This window comes from Dermacentor variabilis, chromosome 3 (genome assembly GCF_050947875.1).
Source record: "Dermacentor variabilis isolate Ectoservices chromosome 3, ASM5094787v1, whole genome shotgun sequence".
Lineage (NCBI taxonomy): Eukaryota > Metazoa > Arthropoda > Arachnida > Ixodida > Ixodidae > Dermacentor > Dermacentor variabilis.
In genome coordinates, this window is record NC_134570.1 from 50,332,489 (window position 1) to 50,349,355 (window position 16,867).

The 16,867-nt window shown below is 44.5% G+C and overlaps 1 protein-coding gene across 6 annotated transcripts in view; it reads right to left on the bottom strand.

The window, feature by feature from the left end:
- dom (domino helicase) overlaps window positions 1-16,867 on the bottom strand; it is a 148,386-nt gene that overhangs the window by 120,100 nt on the left and 11,419 nt on the right. For 4 of the 6 annotated variants that reach the window (XM_075685056.1, XM_075685054.1, XM_075685052.1 and 1 more), the window contains exons 2-5: window positions 12,493-12,671; window positions 9,060-9,249; window positions 7,336-8,364; window positions 210-1,148 (exon numbers count right to left, since the gene is read on the bottom strand). In XM_075685056.1, coding sequence (XP_075541171.1) covers window positions 210-1,148; window positions 7,336-8,364; window positions 9,060-9,249; window positions 12,493-12,636 — 2,302 coding nt within the window. In that variant the 5' untranslated portion in view covers window positions 12,637-12,671. Of the gene's footprint in view, window positions 1-209; window positions 1,149-7,335; window positions 8,365-9,059; window positions 9,250-12,492; window positions 12,672-13,848; window positions 14,027-16,867 lie in introns of those variants that run through there. The other 2 variants (XM_075685053.1, XM_075685057.1) reach the window with 2 other exon arrangements.

Below are 16,867 nucleotides of genomic sequence, written 5' to 3' on the forward strand. Positions count from 1 at the left end.
TGCCTACAAGCTTCCATCAAGACGTTCAGCTCTGCTCATTAAGCCTAATCAGTTGAGAACAAAGCAGACCCCCAGCTCAACCTCACACATTATTTTAAAAGGTTAGGTTAGAATCTCTCAAAAAAGAAAACAAAATGACAGGAAATTTTTTTCAGGTAAACACAACTTCCACACGCGACCAAGCACGGGACACATCCGCTGCGCCTCACCGTTTGAGGAGCCCGACCGAGCAGGACTGGCAGGCGCCTGGGCGGGCGTGGTCGCCTCGGAGGCCTCAGTGCTGTCTTTGTTTGTGGCCCCCATGCCTTCTCGCAGCCACGATGAGTACTTCTCCGTCTGGTCCATGATAAAATTGAGGTGCAGGTCAAGCGCTTTCTTGCGCTTCTCCTCGAGGCGCGTCTGCTGCTTGAACTCCACCAGCTTCTCGATGTTGGTCCAGAACAGCTTGATCTCCTTAGCCACCTGGGCGGCAACCCGCCGCAGCCGCTGCAGCTCCTCACGCTCTGCTCGTTCAGCACGCTGCTCGCGCTCCTGGTGGTAGCGGAGGACCATGCGGGCGCACTTCTTAGCCGCAGCCTTCTTCCACTTGCGCTCCTGGGCAAAGTCGGTGGCGAGCCACACCATCTCCTCGAGCAGGTAGTCCCAGTGGGCCTTGGCCCGCGGGGGCTCCTGCACCTTGGGTAGCCGGCGCGCCGACCACATGCCGTCCTTGCGCAACTCCGCGATGCGCTGCATCACGTACGCCTCCTGCTTGGCCCGCTCCACGATCTCTTCCTGGGAGCCGATGGACGAGTCGTAGACGGCCGATATGGAGTGCTGCCTTGTAGTGAGACGTGATGCCGGCAGGGTCAGTGAGGAAGCAGAGGAGCCGGAGGCTGCCGCCCCCGCTGGAGTCGCGGGCGTAGCAGGTGCTGCAGCGCCAGCTGCTGCGGATGGTGGTTGCCGCAGGGCGCCCCCCTTCGACGGCGAGCTTCCACCCGTCGTCGGGGTTGCAACGGCCGGCACACGCAGAGGTGAAGGAGGCCGCAGGACGGCAGAGGCTGGTGTTTGTTGACTAGAGGAGGAGGCGGAGGAACAGGGGTCGGCCAGACCCTTGGGGCCAGGGGAAGGCACAGAGGAAGGTGGCGTGGCAGGAACCGAAGGCTGACCTGCATGTACAGGGCCAGAGGCAGCGCTAATAAGTGACTGCCTGCTTTGGATAGTCACACAAATGCCTGCTTACATGTAGCAGGAAAATACACGCAAGAAACAGCTGATGTCATCGTCAACATCCCAATCAAGATTTTTACAAAAATAGGGACTACTCTTAAAGCAATAGCCACCATTAGGTCAAGACGCGATAACAGTTCCAGGACAAGGATAATGTAATACTCATCTTCCAATTCTATTCCTTTTCATGCTTTGTGGGGGTTCTGGGCAGCTATCTTGCTTCTATTTATGAGCAATAAGAAGAGAACAGAATCAAGTGGAAGAAATCCCTACATTATACTTGTCCAGTTCCAGATCCAAGGTCAAGCTTACAGAAAAATACACTCAATTCTCTATTGATGAGGTAACAGACAGTATCAAAGGCAATTTCAAGCAAGCAGCTCTTTATATATCTTCAAATTAGCTCTACAATTATTTTGACTATCCTATCCACTATGGTGTCCCCGATATCACAAGCTTGGCATTGGGGCATTTGTCACTTCTAGCCAGTTGTCATGATGTTGAGACACACATGTTCTGAACCCCTAAATTAAAGCAAGCCATGTTAAATGGGTGCTGAAACACTTTTCCAACTAATCGCAGAATGACATCACTGTTAAATTGCACCGCCTCACAGACACAGCAACACACAAATGTCATGTGCAAACTAGCAGTGCAAAGATGAAATGGTTTTTCTGTCACTTCGGGATCGCAAACATGTGTATGTTTCATTTGTTTAACTAAATGAGCAATATTTGTATTACTGAAAATATTCTCGCGATCACGAGATCAGTAAACAGCGTTGGTGGGTCCAGCTGCTTGCAATGATGCTGCATAACCAAATTGCAGAAGTGAGGGCAAGCGATCTTTTTTATGTTTCCGATACAAGATTATAAATTTCCTGCTATATGCAATGCAGTAATATTTGGCTCACATGTTCACAATAGCCTTTACGACAAATTGCAACAGTTTCTTAATATGTTCAAAAAGTGTTTCAGGGCCCTTAAGCGAGAGAATGCCAGATTCTGAGGCTAGATGTAGTTGTCCAAAAAACTTGTGGTCAAGATGCCATTTTTTACATAAACACAATGCTCTGCACCTGGAATTTGCTCAAGAGCTGAACACTCAAGCTAGCATAGCTGTATAAATTCGTGTGCACAAATTGCAGTCGTCTCACCAATTCTAAACATCGTCAAGACGGCACATCACAAGGCAGTTTACCTTCTAAGTCAATAAATGTACTGTAAGAAAACACATACGCATAAAGTCATTATTTCACACTAGATATCTGTTTCAATTTTTTGTCACAAGCCCACAAATTTTCCCCAGGGCAAGCCAATTGTGTAAAATTTATTTCGGCTTTTCTGAGCTCCCATACAGTAAGGTTTAACTGCAATATGTGTTTTCTTCAAGCAACAAGGCAATAATCAATCAATCAAACTTAACCTGACATAACAAACCACAAAGAACAAGCGAGAAAAAATGGTGGTGTCACCATAGTTGTATCTTGAGCAATAGCTAAGGTGGTGCCAGTAGGAAAGAGCAGTAAGTGTGGACAAAGATTTGTCCATATATCTAAAAGCAAAATAAGCAAATAAAGTAACTAGCTGCTCAGTTCACTGCCTCGCTTCTTCACAAAACAAAGATTGGCCGTTTTGACACTTTCTTTCTTTCTTTCTTTTTTTTTGCTGCAAGTTTGTTTAAATATGCATTGTAACAGCAAAGACTATTCACAAGCAGCATTAGAGCTACCATTTTTCATGGCATGTTGAATAGACTGGAGGAATGTGCACTTCTGCTAATCAGTTACGTTTCTCAAGTAGAGAACTAAAGAAACATAGAGTTTCGGCACGTCCATGTTTTTACTGCAGTTTACGAAACACCAGAGATATGGACAGCAGCAGCAGTAGCGCACTCTCGTGGCTATCTGTTAAACTGCAAAGCATCAAAAACATTCCATTTCCACAACCCTCACATGACACATCCTGGCGTAATTGAACATTTAACTTAAGACTACCAATTGAGCTCGTTAGATTAGATTCACGGTAACAAACACAGCACTAAGAAGAAGGACAAAGATAGCAGTACAAGTTTTTATCTTGTTCCTTCGTCTTAATACCAAGTTTTGTTTGTTACCCTTAAGTTATTGGCCATGTGTAGTGCTCAGGCAGTACTATGGCAACATTGAGATTGCTGGTTTCAGCATTTTAGTCATAGCAGAATATCAATGCTTGTCAATGCTTGGGAACTAATCATTCTTTAAATTAACTATTTTCTTTATATTTTCCTTCGGATAACTGCTTAACTCTTTCCATACCACACCACTGTGAATCACTAGCCCACTAACGATGGTTTGAAATGCCGCTTTCGAGACATTCCGCGCCGCTCATGGATACACTTTGCCATCGGACGTGATGGAGGACAGCTATATTTTTATTTTCTAACCAGTTCTACGTTTTTCCAAGAGGCAGTGCGGTAATCTTTGAATGCACTCCGAAGTTTTGCGATTGTCAAAGTAGGAAGCAAAAATGGCTGCCTCCGGGAGTGGCATGCGTGCTTCGAAACATCGCAGATCTTGCGATTCAGCTGCGTCTGTGGCTCATTTTATCATGTGATCGAGCAGCAGCTCCTATGAGGATGCTGCCTTTTCGTCAAACACCGAGAGCGACGATGATGCAAACCAGCCCGGAACATCGGCAGCCGCAAACCGACATGCCCAGCTGTAGTACTGGCAGTTAAATTTTTGTAGTGGAATACCTGTTCAATGAAAAATGCTCATTTTTTTGGAGCTAGTGCCTATCAGACAGCAATACATCTTGCATATGTCATTATTTTTGTTACATAATTTTCTTAACAGATAAAAGATGTGTCTTTACAAACTTTGTTGAATATTATCTCACAATCTTGATTCTGGCAATTTTATATCTTTTTTTTATGACATATATCCGTAATGAAACTTTTATGCGTGAAAAGTGAATTTACTCTGCTTTTTGTTTATGCATTACATAAAATATTCTGTCTCGTAGTTTCATTAGCAAAAAAGGTCTGCCATAATCTACAAAGAACACCTATTTTCCCCGTGGTAGGGAAAGAGGTAAGGCACGCTACAGTCAGTTGCAAGCTAAGAACGAAGTGGTAAATACATCACTTTCAAACTTGGTACCAGACTTGTATAGGTCACACCTGCCAACACATGAATTTTAAAACTCGTAAGGACTGTCCAGACACTACACTGAAGTGGATGGGGGCGAAGAGGAGGAACAGGCCCCATTTTTCTAAAGCTTGCCTTGAGGTCATGCCGTTTGTGTTATTCGCACACCCTTATATTAATGATGATTTACTTTTCGGCGCAGCACACGCGCAGCCGCAAACATGGAACAGCAAAGGCTAACAAGCACCACACTGTATTTAGGACTCGGTGATTTTTTTTTAGCAACTTCACTGTTGCCGATTCAGCTACTTCAGGTAACTCCCTGTACAAACTTGCTCAAAGCCAAGCCCACCTCTGGCGTCCTTTTATCATCTGAAGACTTAACAAAAATGGTTTAGAGACCGCTGAGCTAGCTTTCTCATCAACAGGATTTACTTTTCATAAAACTTGGTGCACCATTCGTAAAATCATAAAATGAGCCCAAATATGAGGAACTAAACAAAAATTCTGGAGTTGGCAGTTATGGTATAGATGCATCAGACCAGTTACAGGTGTTTATTTCATTGGCATCATGACAAGGATAAACTTTCTTTTTTAAATCAGCATCTCTCAGGAGCCGTTTTCGAGCACAGGCATACAGAAGGCAGGTGCAACCTAGTTTCACGCACAGTGATTGTACCGAATTCTTAGGTAACCTGATGCTGAGTATGATGTAAAGGCACTTTTCATATGGGTGCCTATCAATGTTCTGCGCAACACCACAAACTAGCATAACCAACTTCACCCATTGAGTCAATAAATCTATCACTTCGAAGGCCTTTAAAATGCACAGGTGACACCAACAAACTTGGCTATTGGACGCTGCCTTTTCACCTCCACAGCTGTAAATCTGCTCTCTGTATTCAATTTTGGTTCCCTGTAATCACACAGGAAACAGACAAGACATGCTGGCCTGTCAGCAACATTATGTTTCTGGAATGTGGATTCTGCAACAAATGTAGCTTTCTGCTCTGAAACACTGACGCAGTAGACACATTCTTTTGAAACCCTACTTTCATCAATTTTGCAGTAAAAGGTTGTCTACTAGAAATGAAAATAAAGGCCAAAGCTCTGTTCTTTTTTAATTTTGCACCTAGACCACACCACCAGTACCATCACATCAGTGTGACCATAAATTTCATTCAAAGCGGTCCTTTTCTTTTTTTTTTTTTTGCACATTTGAGTGGTGTCAACTCTGTAAAAGTTCTTGAAACTTGCGAAATTCCATTTCTGCCTCTTTTAAAATACAATACAGTCAATCTTTACTGATAAATATTTACTATGGCCGAGTAGACACTGTCAAAATTCATGGTGTCATGGGAAGCTTGTCATGCGAGCTGGGGCAAGATCCCACAAGCACCTCGCTTTCCGAATGTTCACTTGCACGCTCATGATTCGCAGGCACCGAGCTTTCACCAATGGCCGTCAGCCCAGCAAGGCAGGAGCGCAAACTGAACAAAGCCTACTCACCAAAGTAGGAGGCAAAGCAAACATTCGCAAAGCAAGATGCTTGTGCAATCTTGCCACTGGTGTGGGAATTGCAAGGCAGCATTGCCACCCGTCTCTTTCCGGCTTATCATGACTCCTCTCACGGTAAGAGTATCCTTTTTGGCATTGTAGGAGGACAGCTTACTGAGACCGGCGAAATTATTTTTCTCTTTAGTGTAACTTTAATTAGCAGTTTAACTGACAACTATGTAAGTAGGTTACACAAACTACAGCAGATTGAAACTTTTAACTCACGGCTACGTCTCCAGGCTTAGTGGAAATGTCCCTTGAACTTTTGCTTTAGAGTGTACATGATGGGCAAAGGCTTTGTTAAATCAAGACTGCAATGCAGAATTAGTTAAACCAAGGGTACTGCTTCAACAAAATTAGTTTAAGGGGGGAGGTCGATCTTAAAGACCGAAAATTCGCCGAAGGGACATATTTTCAGTTTTGTCAGTTTTGCATCTCCAAAAGCCTTAATCATAGGATTCATTTTATAACATTCTAAAATCCTTCATTTCTGTAAGAATATATATAAGTGATGTCCTAATAAAAAGGCTTTTAAGTGTTTTTCATTGATTTCTCAAAACAACTTTTGACACACTTGCAATTTTTGGAGAGAAAGTAGCCTCTGTTGAATTTTAGCTATCATAATAATTATTTCTTTACCGAAAAGATAAATGCTTGCAGTATGCACAAACCCTAACTTTGGCAAAATATTTTCTTAGGATTTTTTTTTTTCATTAGTCATGTTTCACATGTCAAGATCGCAAATTTTTGCAGGCAACTTTGATAGGCTCTCACTCTAGTTCAAATTTACCTATGACACTTGTTTATACCTTCTCGCACACTTTAGAGTTCCTAGATTATTTCAATATCCTAACCAATGCATTCAGTTTCTTTGTCTAGATGCTAGTTTTCCTCCAAACAAGCAAGCCCAGTTTCTATGGTATATTAGGTACTGTATCTACCTTAGGTCAAAAATACATTTTTGGAATCGGCACATCAAAATGCACAAGGTATGCAAATCTGGCTAAGATTTATCTATAAATAAGTAATATCAACTATTTTAAGATTACGACATCGCCTATAGCTATGGGATTCAAATATGACGCGCGGGCATACCACACCAATTCGTGCTTGCAAGTCCTGCAAATGCACCACGACCCGTGCAAGGCCATCCAGCCATGACACCAAGCTTCTAATGGGAACAAAATGCACTGAATTTCAAAGGGTCCTAAGGTGCAGGCAAACCAACAGATCTGCTTTTGCACATATGAGCCCTTGCAGGCACGTGTTGCAGAAGCAGGCCTTCAATATGCTCCGGACCATCACACCTTTTCTTCATTGCACTCCCCCACTGCAAGCACACACTCACTTCATCAACGGATGGCAGAAATTATATTTTCCAACACAGGCAAAAGCCGCAAAAGGCTTACTGACAGTCCACTTTTGTAGCTGGCACTCACCAGGAGATGCGGCAAGCTGACTGGCAATGGCAGAAAGCGTAGTAGCCGTTGCCATTGCAGCATCCGCTGTTGACACTGTCGTCGTCGAAGTCGCCGCAGGCATTGCCATCAAGGATGAACTCGACAGCATGCCAGCAATAACAGTGGTGGTAACTACGGCAGCGGCGGCAGCCGCAGCGGCTGTCGTCGCCGCAGCAGCCGAGGAGGCCGTCGCTGCTAGTAACGCGCTCGGCGGCCGCGTATCTAACAACCGAGCAGGGTCCTCTTCATCCTCACTGTCGAGCGCGTGCGCACGAAGCAACGCCAACAGTTGGGGTGTTGGCCGCCGCTTCCACGCGAAGTAGTCCATCATGTTGCCCCCATTCTGGAGAAAAAACAGCTCTGTCAGGTGTTCCACATAGCGTTCCTTGTTGCGCTGGAGCTCCCGCCACCGGTGCTCGTACACCCGCTGCCGCATGGCGGCCACTTCCTCATTGGCTGGCGGCTGCTCCTCCAGCTTGATGCGCTTGGCCACACGTGGCGACTCAACGCCCACCAGCTGGAGGAGGCCGCCAAGCCTAGTAGGTCCGGACACTGCCACACCACTCGTGGATGCCGTCGGGGACGACGCGGGGGGAGGGGGTGGAGGGGGCACAGGGAGCACGTTCGTAGTACTCTGTTTGGGGGGCACCACAAACTGAGGGGGCAACGCATTTGTCGTCGTAGTCGGTGACCGCTGGAGAGTTCGAGGGGGCGAGGGGCTGGCCATGAGGCTACTGTATGAGAGCAGGCGCTGCTGTTCATCCTGTGTCAGGGTGTCCATGACGATGGCCTGCTGTTGGGCAGGAGGCTGTGTGGTAGCCAGCAGTGCAGCTGGGCTGGTGGCAGCAAGCCGGCTGGATGAGCTCAGCAGCCCAGACACCGTTGTCACTGCCCTGCTGGTCCCAGGGGCAGGTGGAGAAGAGTAGCCCTGCTGGCTTGCAGCCGCTAGGATGCGGGCCAGGTTCTGGGAAGGGCTGGCGGCAGCTACAGCTACACCAGGACTCGTCACTGCACAAGGGAAAAAAAGACACAGTCGCACTAAGCACAAGCGAACAAAAAAAAACTGAAAATGTGAATGTGACAGCAAGAACCAGGTGTTTCCCATCACTAAAGTTTGGTTGAACACAAACACCACTTGATGGCTTAGGAATAAAACTTTATGAAACCTAACCTTACTAACTTTACGAGTCCTTAAAACACTGGCAGAAAGACTAGTCGCCACCTCCTGTGGCCAAACGAGGCTTGGACAATATCTGGCAAGAGGGTTCATCACAAGCAGGGCAAATCAACATTTGAAATTCAGATGAACGCTGATCTTAAAAGTTGCAAAGCACTAAGCCACTCTCCTTTAAGCAGGCATAGCTCAAAACATGTGCAGAGTACTCGCTTGATTAGGCATCTTAAGCCTATGCCACCACACACAGTACACAATACCTCAGATCAAACTCACTGATATGGAAAGAAAAGAACAAGTAACAACATTTGGGGCCAGTCCTAAAGACCCAAACTAAGCTGGAGTTCTGCAGAAGCAAATTCTTGCTAACACTCTTTTAGTGCCTGTGTACGCCCTGCGTCTTCGTCCTCATCATAAGTACCCAAACTCTTTTTCGCAAGCCGCTTGCTTTCCTCTTTGCGAACATCACCAGATTTTCAATTTCTCAACTGTACGAGGAGCTAATTCCAATGACAAACACGAGGCCTACCAGAGACCTGCGCCGGAATGGTGATGTTCTGGATATGGCCTCCTATGGACACTGTAGCCGGGGCCAGGTAGTGCTGATAGGAGGAAGAGGTGGGTGACCCAGTTAGGGACACATCCGAGCTGGTCACCACAGCGACCGTGGTGGCCACCTCGAGGGCCGAGGCCTCCGCAGATGAGACCATGCTGCGCACCTGCGTTGAGCCACAAGTGCCGTCACACACAACAAGCTCACCTTCAGCACACCCAGGAATGGTGTCACAACTGGGTGGCTACTGTATTTTCCTGACTATAGTTCACACCGTATATACAGTCCTGCAACCCCAAATTTGAGCTTAAGATATTAATTTCTTCCAGATAGCTTGCAGAGACTAATTTTGGCTGAAATTACCTTTTTTTTTTTTTTACTGTCTCCGACCAGTACATGCATGGGTAAGCAATAAAAAAAAACAAAAAACAATTATTGTCAATTGAAGCAGTCCGAAACCATGGATCTTTCTTAAGCATAGAGGCCAGGTCCAAAAGGCAAAGAACCCCTCTTGATAGGGCTGCCAGACCAAAACAACTCAAGCAGGTCATATTCAAGGAATGACTCAAGGTTTCCATCATCTTTAGAATTAGGTATCTCTGTTGTAGCATATTTAGCAGCTTTTGTGAAGCCACTGAGGACGGTCATTGCAACGCTAATTTCTAAACATGATTTAGCACAGCAAGATGTTGCAGGCACAGTAAGAAACACACTGAATTTTTAAACATTTTTTTTCTGATGTGCTTAAATCTTTCGAAAATTAAATCATGTGTAGCCCAAGTGACGAAACTTATTTCAACTTCTGAACACGCACACTACGCAGACTATATTCTGGAAAATATGGTACATAGGGTCTATGGTCTACGTGACGTGACGGAGAGTATGACAGCCAGATGGCATAAAGACCGAGTTGCTGTGGGGGCTTTCTGAAGTGTGCAACTGCGTTCACTAATACAACCAGTAGAACAAAGAAAGCTGAAATAGTCAAATATGTGTTCACAATGAAAGAACGGCACGAAGAAACAAACACAATGAAAGGCCATGACAAGGCCATTTTATTCGCCCATGTACATACAACTGCACACCAAGGCTACTCTATTATCGTTACAAAACAGACGAAACAAGCAAAAACTTTTGTAAAAAGCAAGTTATCAAGCAGAGTCACCTACTTTAGCGACAGATGACTGTCTCTACAGATCATACATAAACTTCGGCAATATGAAAATCCTCCAATAATGTGACGATGTGACAATTTTTCTTCTTTCTTTTGCCTCTAACTGTGCTTCGTTTCTTATGGTTTCTAGTGGTAACAGCATAGTTTTGGAAGCCCATTTTGCATTTGTAACAAGCTATTCCATTTTCCATTTTTATTCATCACTGTTTTGTTCGCCACTATGCCGCATGCAAAATCATTCTGCATAACTTGCAATAAACAACTAGTATCACCTAACCATCATGGCTTATGCGCCCACTGTGTGGGGAAGCTCGACTCTCAAGCATCCCAATGTTTTCCCCACATGGCTCTCGCATCTCCTGTTATCCGTTTTCTCCCCGTAACTAAGCGCCGACAACGGTCTGTGTGGTTGCAGCATGTTATGAGAAATGGCTCCGTGCGTACACCAATCCACGCTTCGCGGGACTGTCCCGAGAAAGGTTTTGGAGCGGGGCACCAGGATGGACTAACACGGTTGTTCGAATGCGCCACCGTTCGCGTAACCATACACACAAACGATTAGGCGCTGGTGTCAGCATGAGGGCAAACATATTCCCTCGCTATCCAGTCACGGCGATTTGAGCTTCCTCGATTTGTCGCACACCCATATTTGGCTGGCAGGCCTTAGTGTATGAAAGACACAATAAATGCCTTTGTGATAGTTTGCACTACTGTGTTGTCGTTCCTTTGTCCCAAGACCACGTGCAAGAACCCACAATTGGCAGCAAATAGCTGTAAATGTAATGCTTACTGAGTAGCACACAAACAGTATATGTGCTTATGAAATGCTGGCAGCATGTATTGCCTATGTACATTGATGTGACCACATATTTTCGCACACACAGATAATGTCACCATGTTGAGTCAGATGTGTGGCTGCTTAGATGTCAGCCCATCCCTCGAAAAGCCTAAACCAAAACCTTTCACAGGAACTGTAAGACAATACAGTGCAATCTGATAGTGGAAGCCGATTCTCAATGCACCAAGTTCAAATTTCAATGAATGAGTTGAGCTCACAGAACTGAGTCTCTCACCGCCAATTGATAAGGCACTATCTGAAGGCAGAATGTATTTGCAGAAAATAGTAACATATTTCTTATCTGTTCCAGTTACACTTTTCTCAGTGAAAATATAAGCACAAGGTTTACACTCAACACATGTCTACCATGCTTTTATCAATCTAAGAAAATGAAAGAGTTGCACTTTTATTTCACAAGGGCAGTGTCGCGATAGAGAGAATTGGGCAAACAGACCATGCATACTCCTGGTATTTATAATCCCCAACTAAGCTCCATTTGTGGGCAATATAAGCTAGCCCATCATGGTAACAAAATGAACAACGCAGCCTTGTAAAACATAAGATTGCGAAGAAACTGAACTGACCAGACAAGAAGCTAGCCAGCAGTGGCATGAAGCAATCATGAAAGAAAGGGACAGTACGAAAGATAAAAACAAAGAAAGACATATCACAGTAGTTCAAACGCCACAAATTCTGAAAAGGCACTGTCAGAAGGATGTACAACTAAAAAGACATAAGAGATAAATTTACTAAATTACTGCAAGCAATTCTAAGAGAAGCTGATCAGCTTCAGTAAGCTATGAAACCAGGCTACCTGGCGTTCAACTTGTGCAAGAGCATGAAGCAGACAAACATCTGTTTCATGCTCTTATACAAGCTGATCAATATGCCTTAGGCCTCCCAAACTTGCCATGTTCAATGCTACTTAGGACACACAATGAGATCAGAAATTAAAAGCTCATGTGAAATTATGAGCATTAAACCAAGAACATAGCTGGAGAGGGCACTTTCGGTAGGAAAACAACACTATGATGAGTTGCATGCTTCTGGGTGTTAGAAAGCACGCCATTATCATACAACTATATGCCACCCGCTACGATTGCAGTTGGATACTTTGTCTTTAGGACTCCTGGTCAGTATCATGTAGCGAATCCTTTTCCTCGCTTATAGTCTTCTATACACCACTCACAACTGGCCAATCACCTTGATAATGTAGGCAGAGCACCGTTCAAACCACTGACAATGTACAAAAGGCAAGAGTTGGAATACAATCGTTACATAGTCCCAAACTGATTTCCACTTTCATTCTGGGTGGTTAGATGCAATGGCGGTTAGATCCAATAACACTTCAGTTCTGGTCCCATCTGTGTATATCCCCTGTCTCCTTTGGTGCTCACCTGAGGAGCCCTGGAGTGAGCGAGGAGGTCCCCCGAAGCCTGGGTGGCCTGCAGGAGACTGGCGACGGCGGGGGTAGTCGACTGTAAAGACTCATGGTCATTGCCCGGCTGCTCTCCATTGGACTCCCCGCCAACTTCGATCATGGCCCCGACCCCCAGGGAGGCGCCACCGAGTTACGCTGCGCACATAACAAGCAAGCGGCAAACCAAGGTCAGAAAAATGAGCAAAGAAATGGAAAGGCTTCACCAATGGCACTACAACATCACCAAAAAGAATACTCGGTGAAGAGAGACACAACGAGAAACACAAGACAGACAAAACTAACAGGTAGCCTGTTGTGCTACTCTGGAAGTGTTTAGCAACAGAGCATCCTTCATGACAATCGCACCCTGACTAGCCCAGCAGGGCGTCTTTCCTTAGATCAGAGCGCAATGGGAATCTTCTATCATCTAAAGAACACATGCGCTAGTGAACAAAAATATATAATAAAGTATTTCTGCAAAAAGATATGTTAGACACCTACATTTAAAAGGCTAATAGTTACTCTTTCTTTCTTTTTACATCATCCCGCAGGAAACAACTTCTGCCACTAAAAATCCATTATGGACAACATCTTGCTTTTTGATGCTACTACAGTTCCACTTTCCACTTCATTAATTTCGTGGTGCTCAGTACTGCCTAATTATCAAGCTTGTGTTCTAATGGTCAAGTGTTTTTTTTTCTTTGTCCCCATCATCCTTCGCTATCTATTACACCTGCAGTAGCCTGCCAACCCTGTTGCTAGGCCAACCTCTCCAGTTATCATTAGGTGTTCCCTTTAATGTGCACATTTTGCGATTCCCTCGTTTCCTCGCGACACATTCTTGGAATAGACAAGTTTCGCAGACAGAAGGTGCGCCATAGGTTTCAAATTGCATGGCAGTCAGTGCTTAAGTCCTGAGGCTAACAGTATGGGGGTATGCAGCAGCAGTTTTGGCAGCTGTTTAGCACAGATTGAGGATGTTAACTACAGCACATACGTAGCCTGCACTTGCGCAGGTAACAATGATAACCCCTGCCCAGCATTCACAAAATGGTCAGCCTGCACTCTTGACCAGCGAGAGAGACGATGGCAGTGGGATATTTCTGCAAAACAAGAAGAATTAATAGCACCGCACAATTACGAATAATACCACTACATGAATGTAATTCTGCTGCTTGTGCAATCGTGCAGAAAGCCAAAAGTACTGCTTTAACCCGAAAGGGTTAAAAAAAGGCACTGTGCACACAATGGTGTATGCAGAGATTGTGCAACAACATTGATGAATGAAATTATATGTAGCATACATCATGAAACACTTCTGATGGGAACTGACCTGCAGGTTGGAGTAATATGTACAAATTGTTTTAGTAAAACGAGTAGGAAGGTGCACAGTTGGGTATTTGTGCTCGGTGTGAGCATGTCGCATACAGCAGGTTCACTTCTTAAACTGTTCTTCACAATATGCTGCACCGAGTATAATTTTCCAATGGTTGGATAGGTGCATTTCAGGCCTGCAAGATATGAAATAGTTGATGTTCTCATATTTGTGATCGGACTGTCTGATCGTTTATTTGCTGATATATTTATATAACTAAATCAAGATAACAAATCGTCGTGTCACTGCTGCTGTACAGGTGGCTAGAGCTTAGTAAAGCTGCACAGATGCAGCTTTTTTTCTCTGGCCCCCAATTTTCGCAGTAACAATGTATTGTCTGCGGCGAAAATAAAACTTGATTGATTGATTGATTGATCTGATGTTCCTGTATCAAGCTTTTCATAGAGTCCACATGATGTAAACTTGACAAAACTCACTAAAGAATTGAAAATTCTTAATCTATTCTAGAGCTGTATGCTTTTTACAATTATAAAAATGTGAGGAATGCGAAGAAAGTAAGCTTTAAATTAAACAGAGGGCGAAAAAAAAGCCATTGATTCTGTGCCTTCCTGCAAGCCTCTGTGTGCCTTCCTGCAAGCCTCTGTCAAAATATTTTTTCTCTAACTATAACAAGACCAAAGCATCAGAAAAAGTATGGCAGTGAATTTCTCTAGCAACCCTCAGTTGTAAACTAATACCTTCCCACCCTATGCCCACATGCAGGCAATTGCATAAGGCCACTGCCAAATTTGTTCAGCAATGCTGGTTAAATGCAGACAGGGAAACTAAAAACTGTGTAATGAACTCTTTGACAGCTATCCATTGTGACAGTCAACTAAATTGGCACCATGGAAGCCCAGGGTAAGCAATGAAAGCAAAGGACTGAGCTCACCCATGTCAACTTTCAACAGTCTCTCGCCTTCAAACTGATACAGCGCTTCGTTAAAGCAGCAAAATCAAGGAGAGCCTCGACACACTGTACACCGCTATACGTCTGAGAGAACTGTCAGCACCGACAAGCATGTGTGTTGTACACAGCTTATAGGCAGCCTTCCAAACTCACGTGTCTCAGCGGACGATTCATTTAGGACAAGACTTATTGGCAGTGAACAGGAGAAAGCAGTGTGTCACACTCAAAATTACAATACAGACAGGGGCCATCACTAACAGTCCTGAGGTCTGTACTGAACACTGCTGCAAATTTTGGAATGGGGGGGCTTGAGCACAGTGGAAACTTTTCTGGCAGAAGGACAGAGAGGAAGGAGTTACACTCTAGTGGGACTCCTCACACATCCCTTCTGATTAGATAAGCAAACAAGGCATGCGGTTCTCCTCTTGTCATGCAATCTTCGAACTATCAGCTATCAGTAACTCATGTCTGACTGATATGTCTTGCAGTGAACTACATGATGGACCGTCATTGGCTGCAAGCCACCTGAACACAGGGCCAGTATAACGTAACAGTTCCTTTCACTCGCTTCCACACCTTTCTTATCCACTGCTGTCGACCGGCCGATCGTGCTCATAATGTAAGCAGAACCCTGCCTGGGCCACTGACAAAGTGCGGAAAGGAAACGGACTGTAAAATAATGGCTACATTATCCCAGCCCTGATGCCTCAAGATGCCAGCTCAATAAATTCAATGATGGTTACTTTTGCTACAATACCAAAGCAACTTAAGTACTTGTACATTCCACCGTCCAGTAATTTTTGCAGACATCCAATTCTTGTGCAGACATCCAATTCCTTTAGTAATGCGAAAGCATTAAATGTCCCAGAGGCAAAAAATCCAGCGGGATCAAGCGATGGTACCAAAAATAGCTGATGGCACAAGTAAAAAAATGCTCAGACAGACGTCACATTTCTCATGGAGGTTCTTTAACTTGAAAAATAAAATCTGGCAAATTTTAGTTCGGATGGGAGTTGAACCCGCCGTTCCGGGGTGTGAAGCGAGCACACTTCCCAGACGCCACTGCGGTTCCACGGTTTTGGTTGACTAAAGGTGTGCCTACTGTGTTTCACTGCACACATCGTGTCGCAGCCAGTGTGGCCTAGGGCATGCATCGTTGGACAAGTAACAGCGCAGCCAATGGGGAGAAGGTGACGTGGTCCGCGTCTTGTATGACCTCAGCAGCAATACAGAAGATAGTAAACGGTATAACAGCATTAATTGGTAATAATTATAGGTAATTCATGTGAATTGCAGTGAATTAAGTTGAATTACAGTGAAAAAAGAACACGTTAGAGCAAGGTTACTTAAGGTGGAGTAAAATGAATTAAGGTGAAGTGAATGAAGGTGCATTAAAGTGGATTAGGATTAAGGTGGATTAAAGGGTAACTCCAGTGACTTTTCGATGTCCACTGAACATAATCAAATTTTGAATGTGTTTTCTTTTGCACTGATTATCTGTGCCAAACGAGATGGCTGCAAGTCATTTAGCTTTCCTTAAAATGAATTTGAAAGATTGGTTGCGTGTTCCTGGCTCAGGCCCACGAATGTATGCCTTCTTACTGGCCACCCTATGTTTGCAATGTCAAACTACACCGCACTTCTCCCAGAAACGATGAAGCTAGCTCCTTTTTCTACAAGATAAAGTCCGAAAATCATCATTTTTTTTTTTGTCTTGCTGCAGCACAATGCCTTAAAGGGACACTAAAGAGAAAAATTATTTCTTCTGCATCAGTAAATTACCTCTCGAGGACATCAAAAACACCACTCTTACTACGATAAGACGCTTGGTAAGCCAGAAAAAGCGCAAGGACAAAAGACAGGTGGCGACGCCTCCTTGATGCTCCCGCGCCTGGTGGCTGTGACGTCATGAATTTTGATGGCATCTTTTAAGGCCTACTTAACTACACAGCGGTACAGGTTGACTATATTGTGTTCTAAAGGAACCAAATATTAAACATGGCAAGTTTCGGGATCCTTCACTCAGCCAACACGGCCCAAATGCGAAAACGTACTTTGGAATCCCTG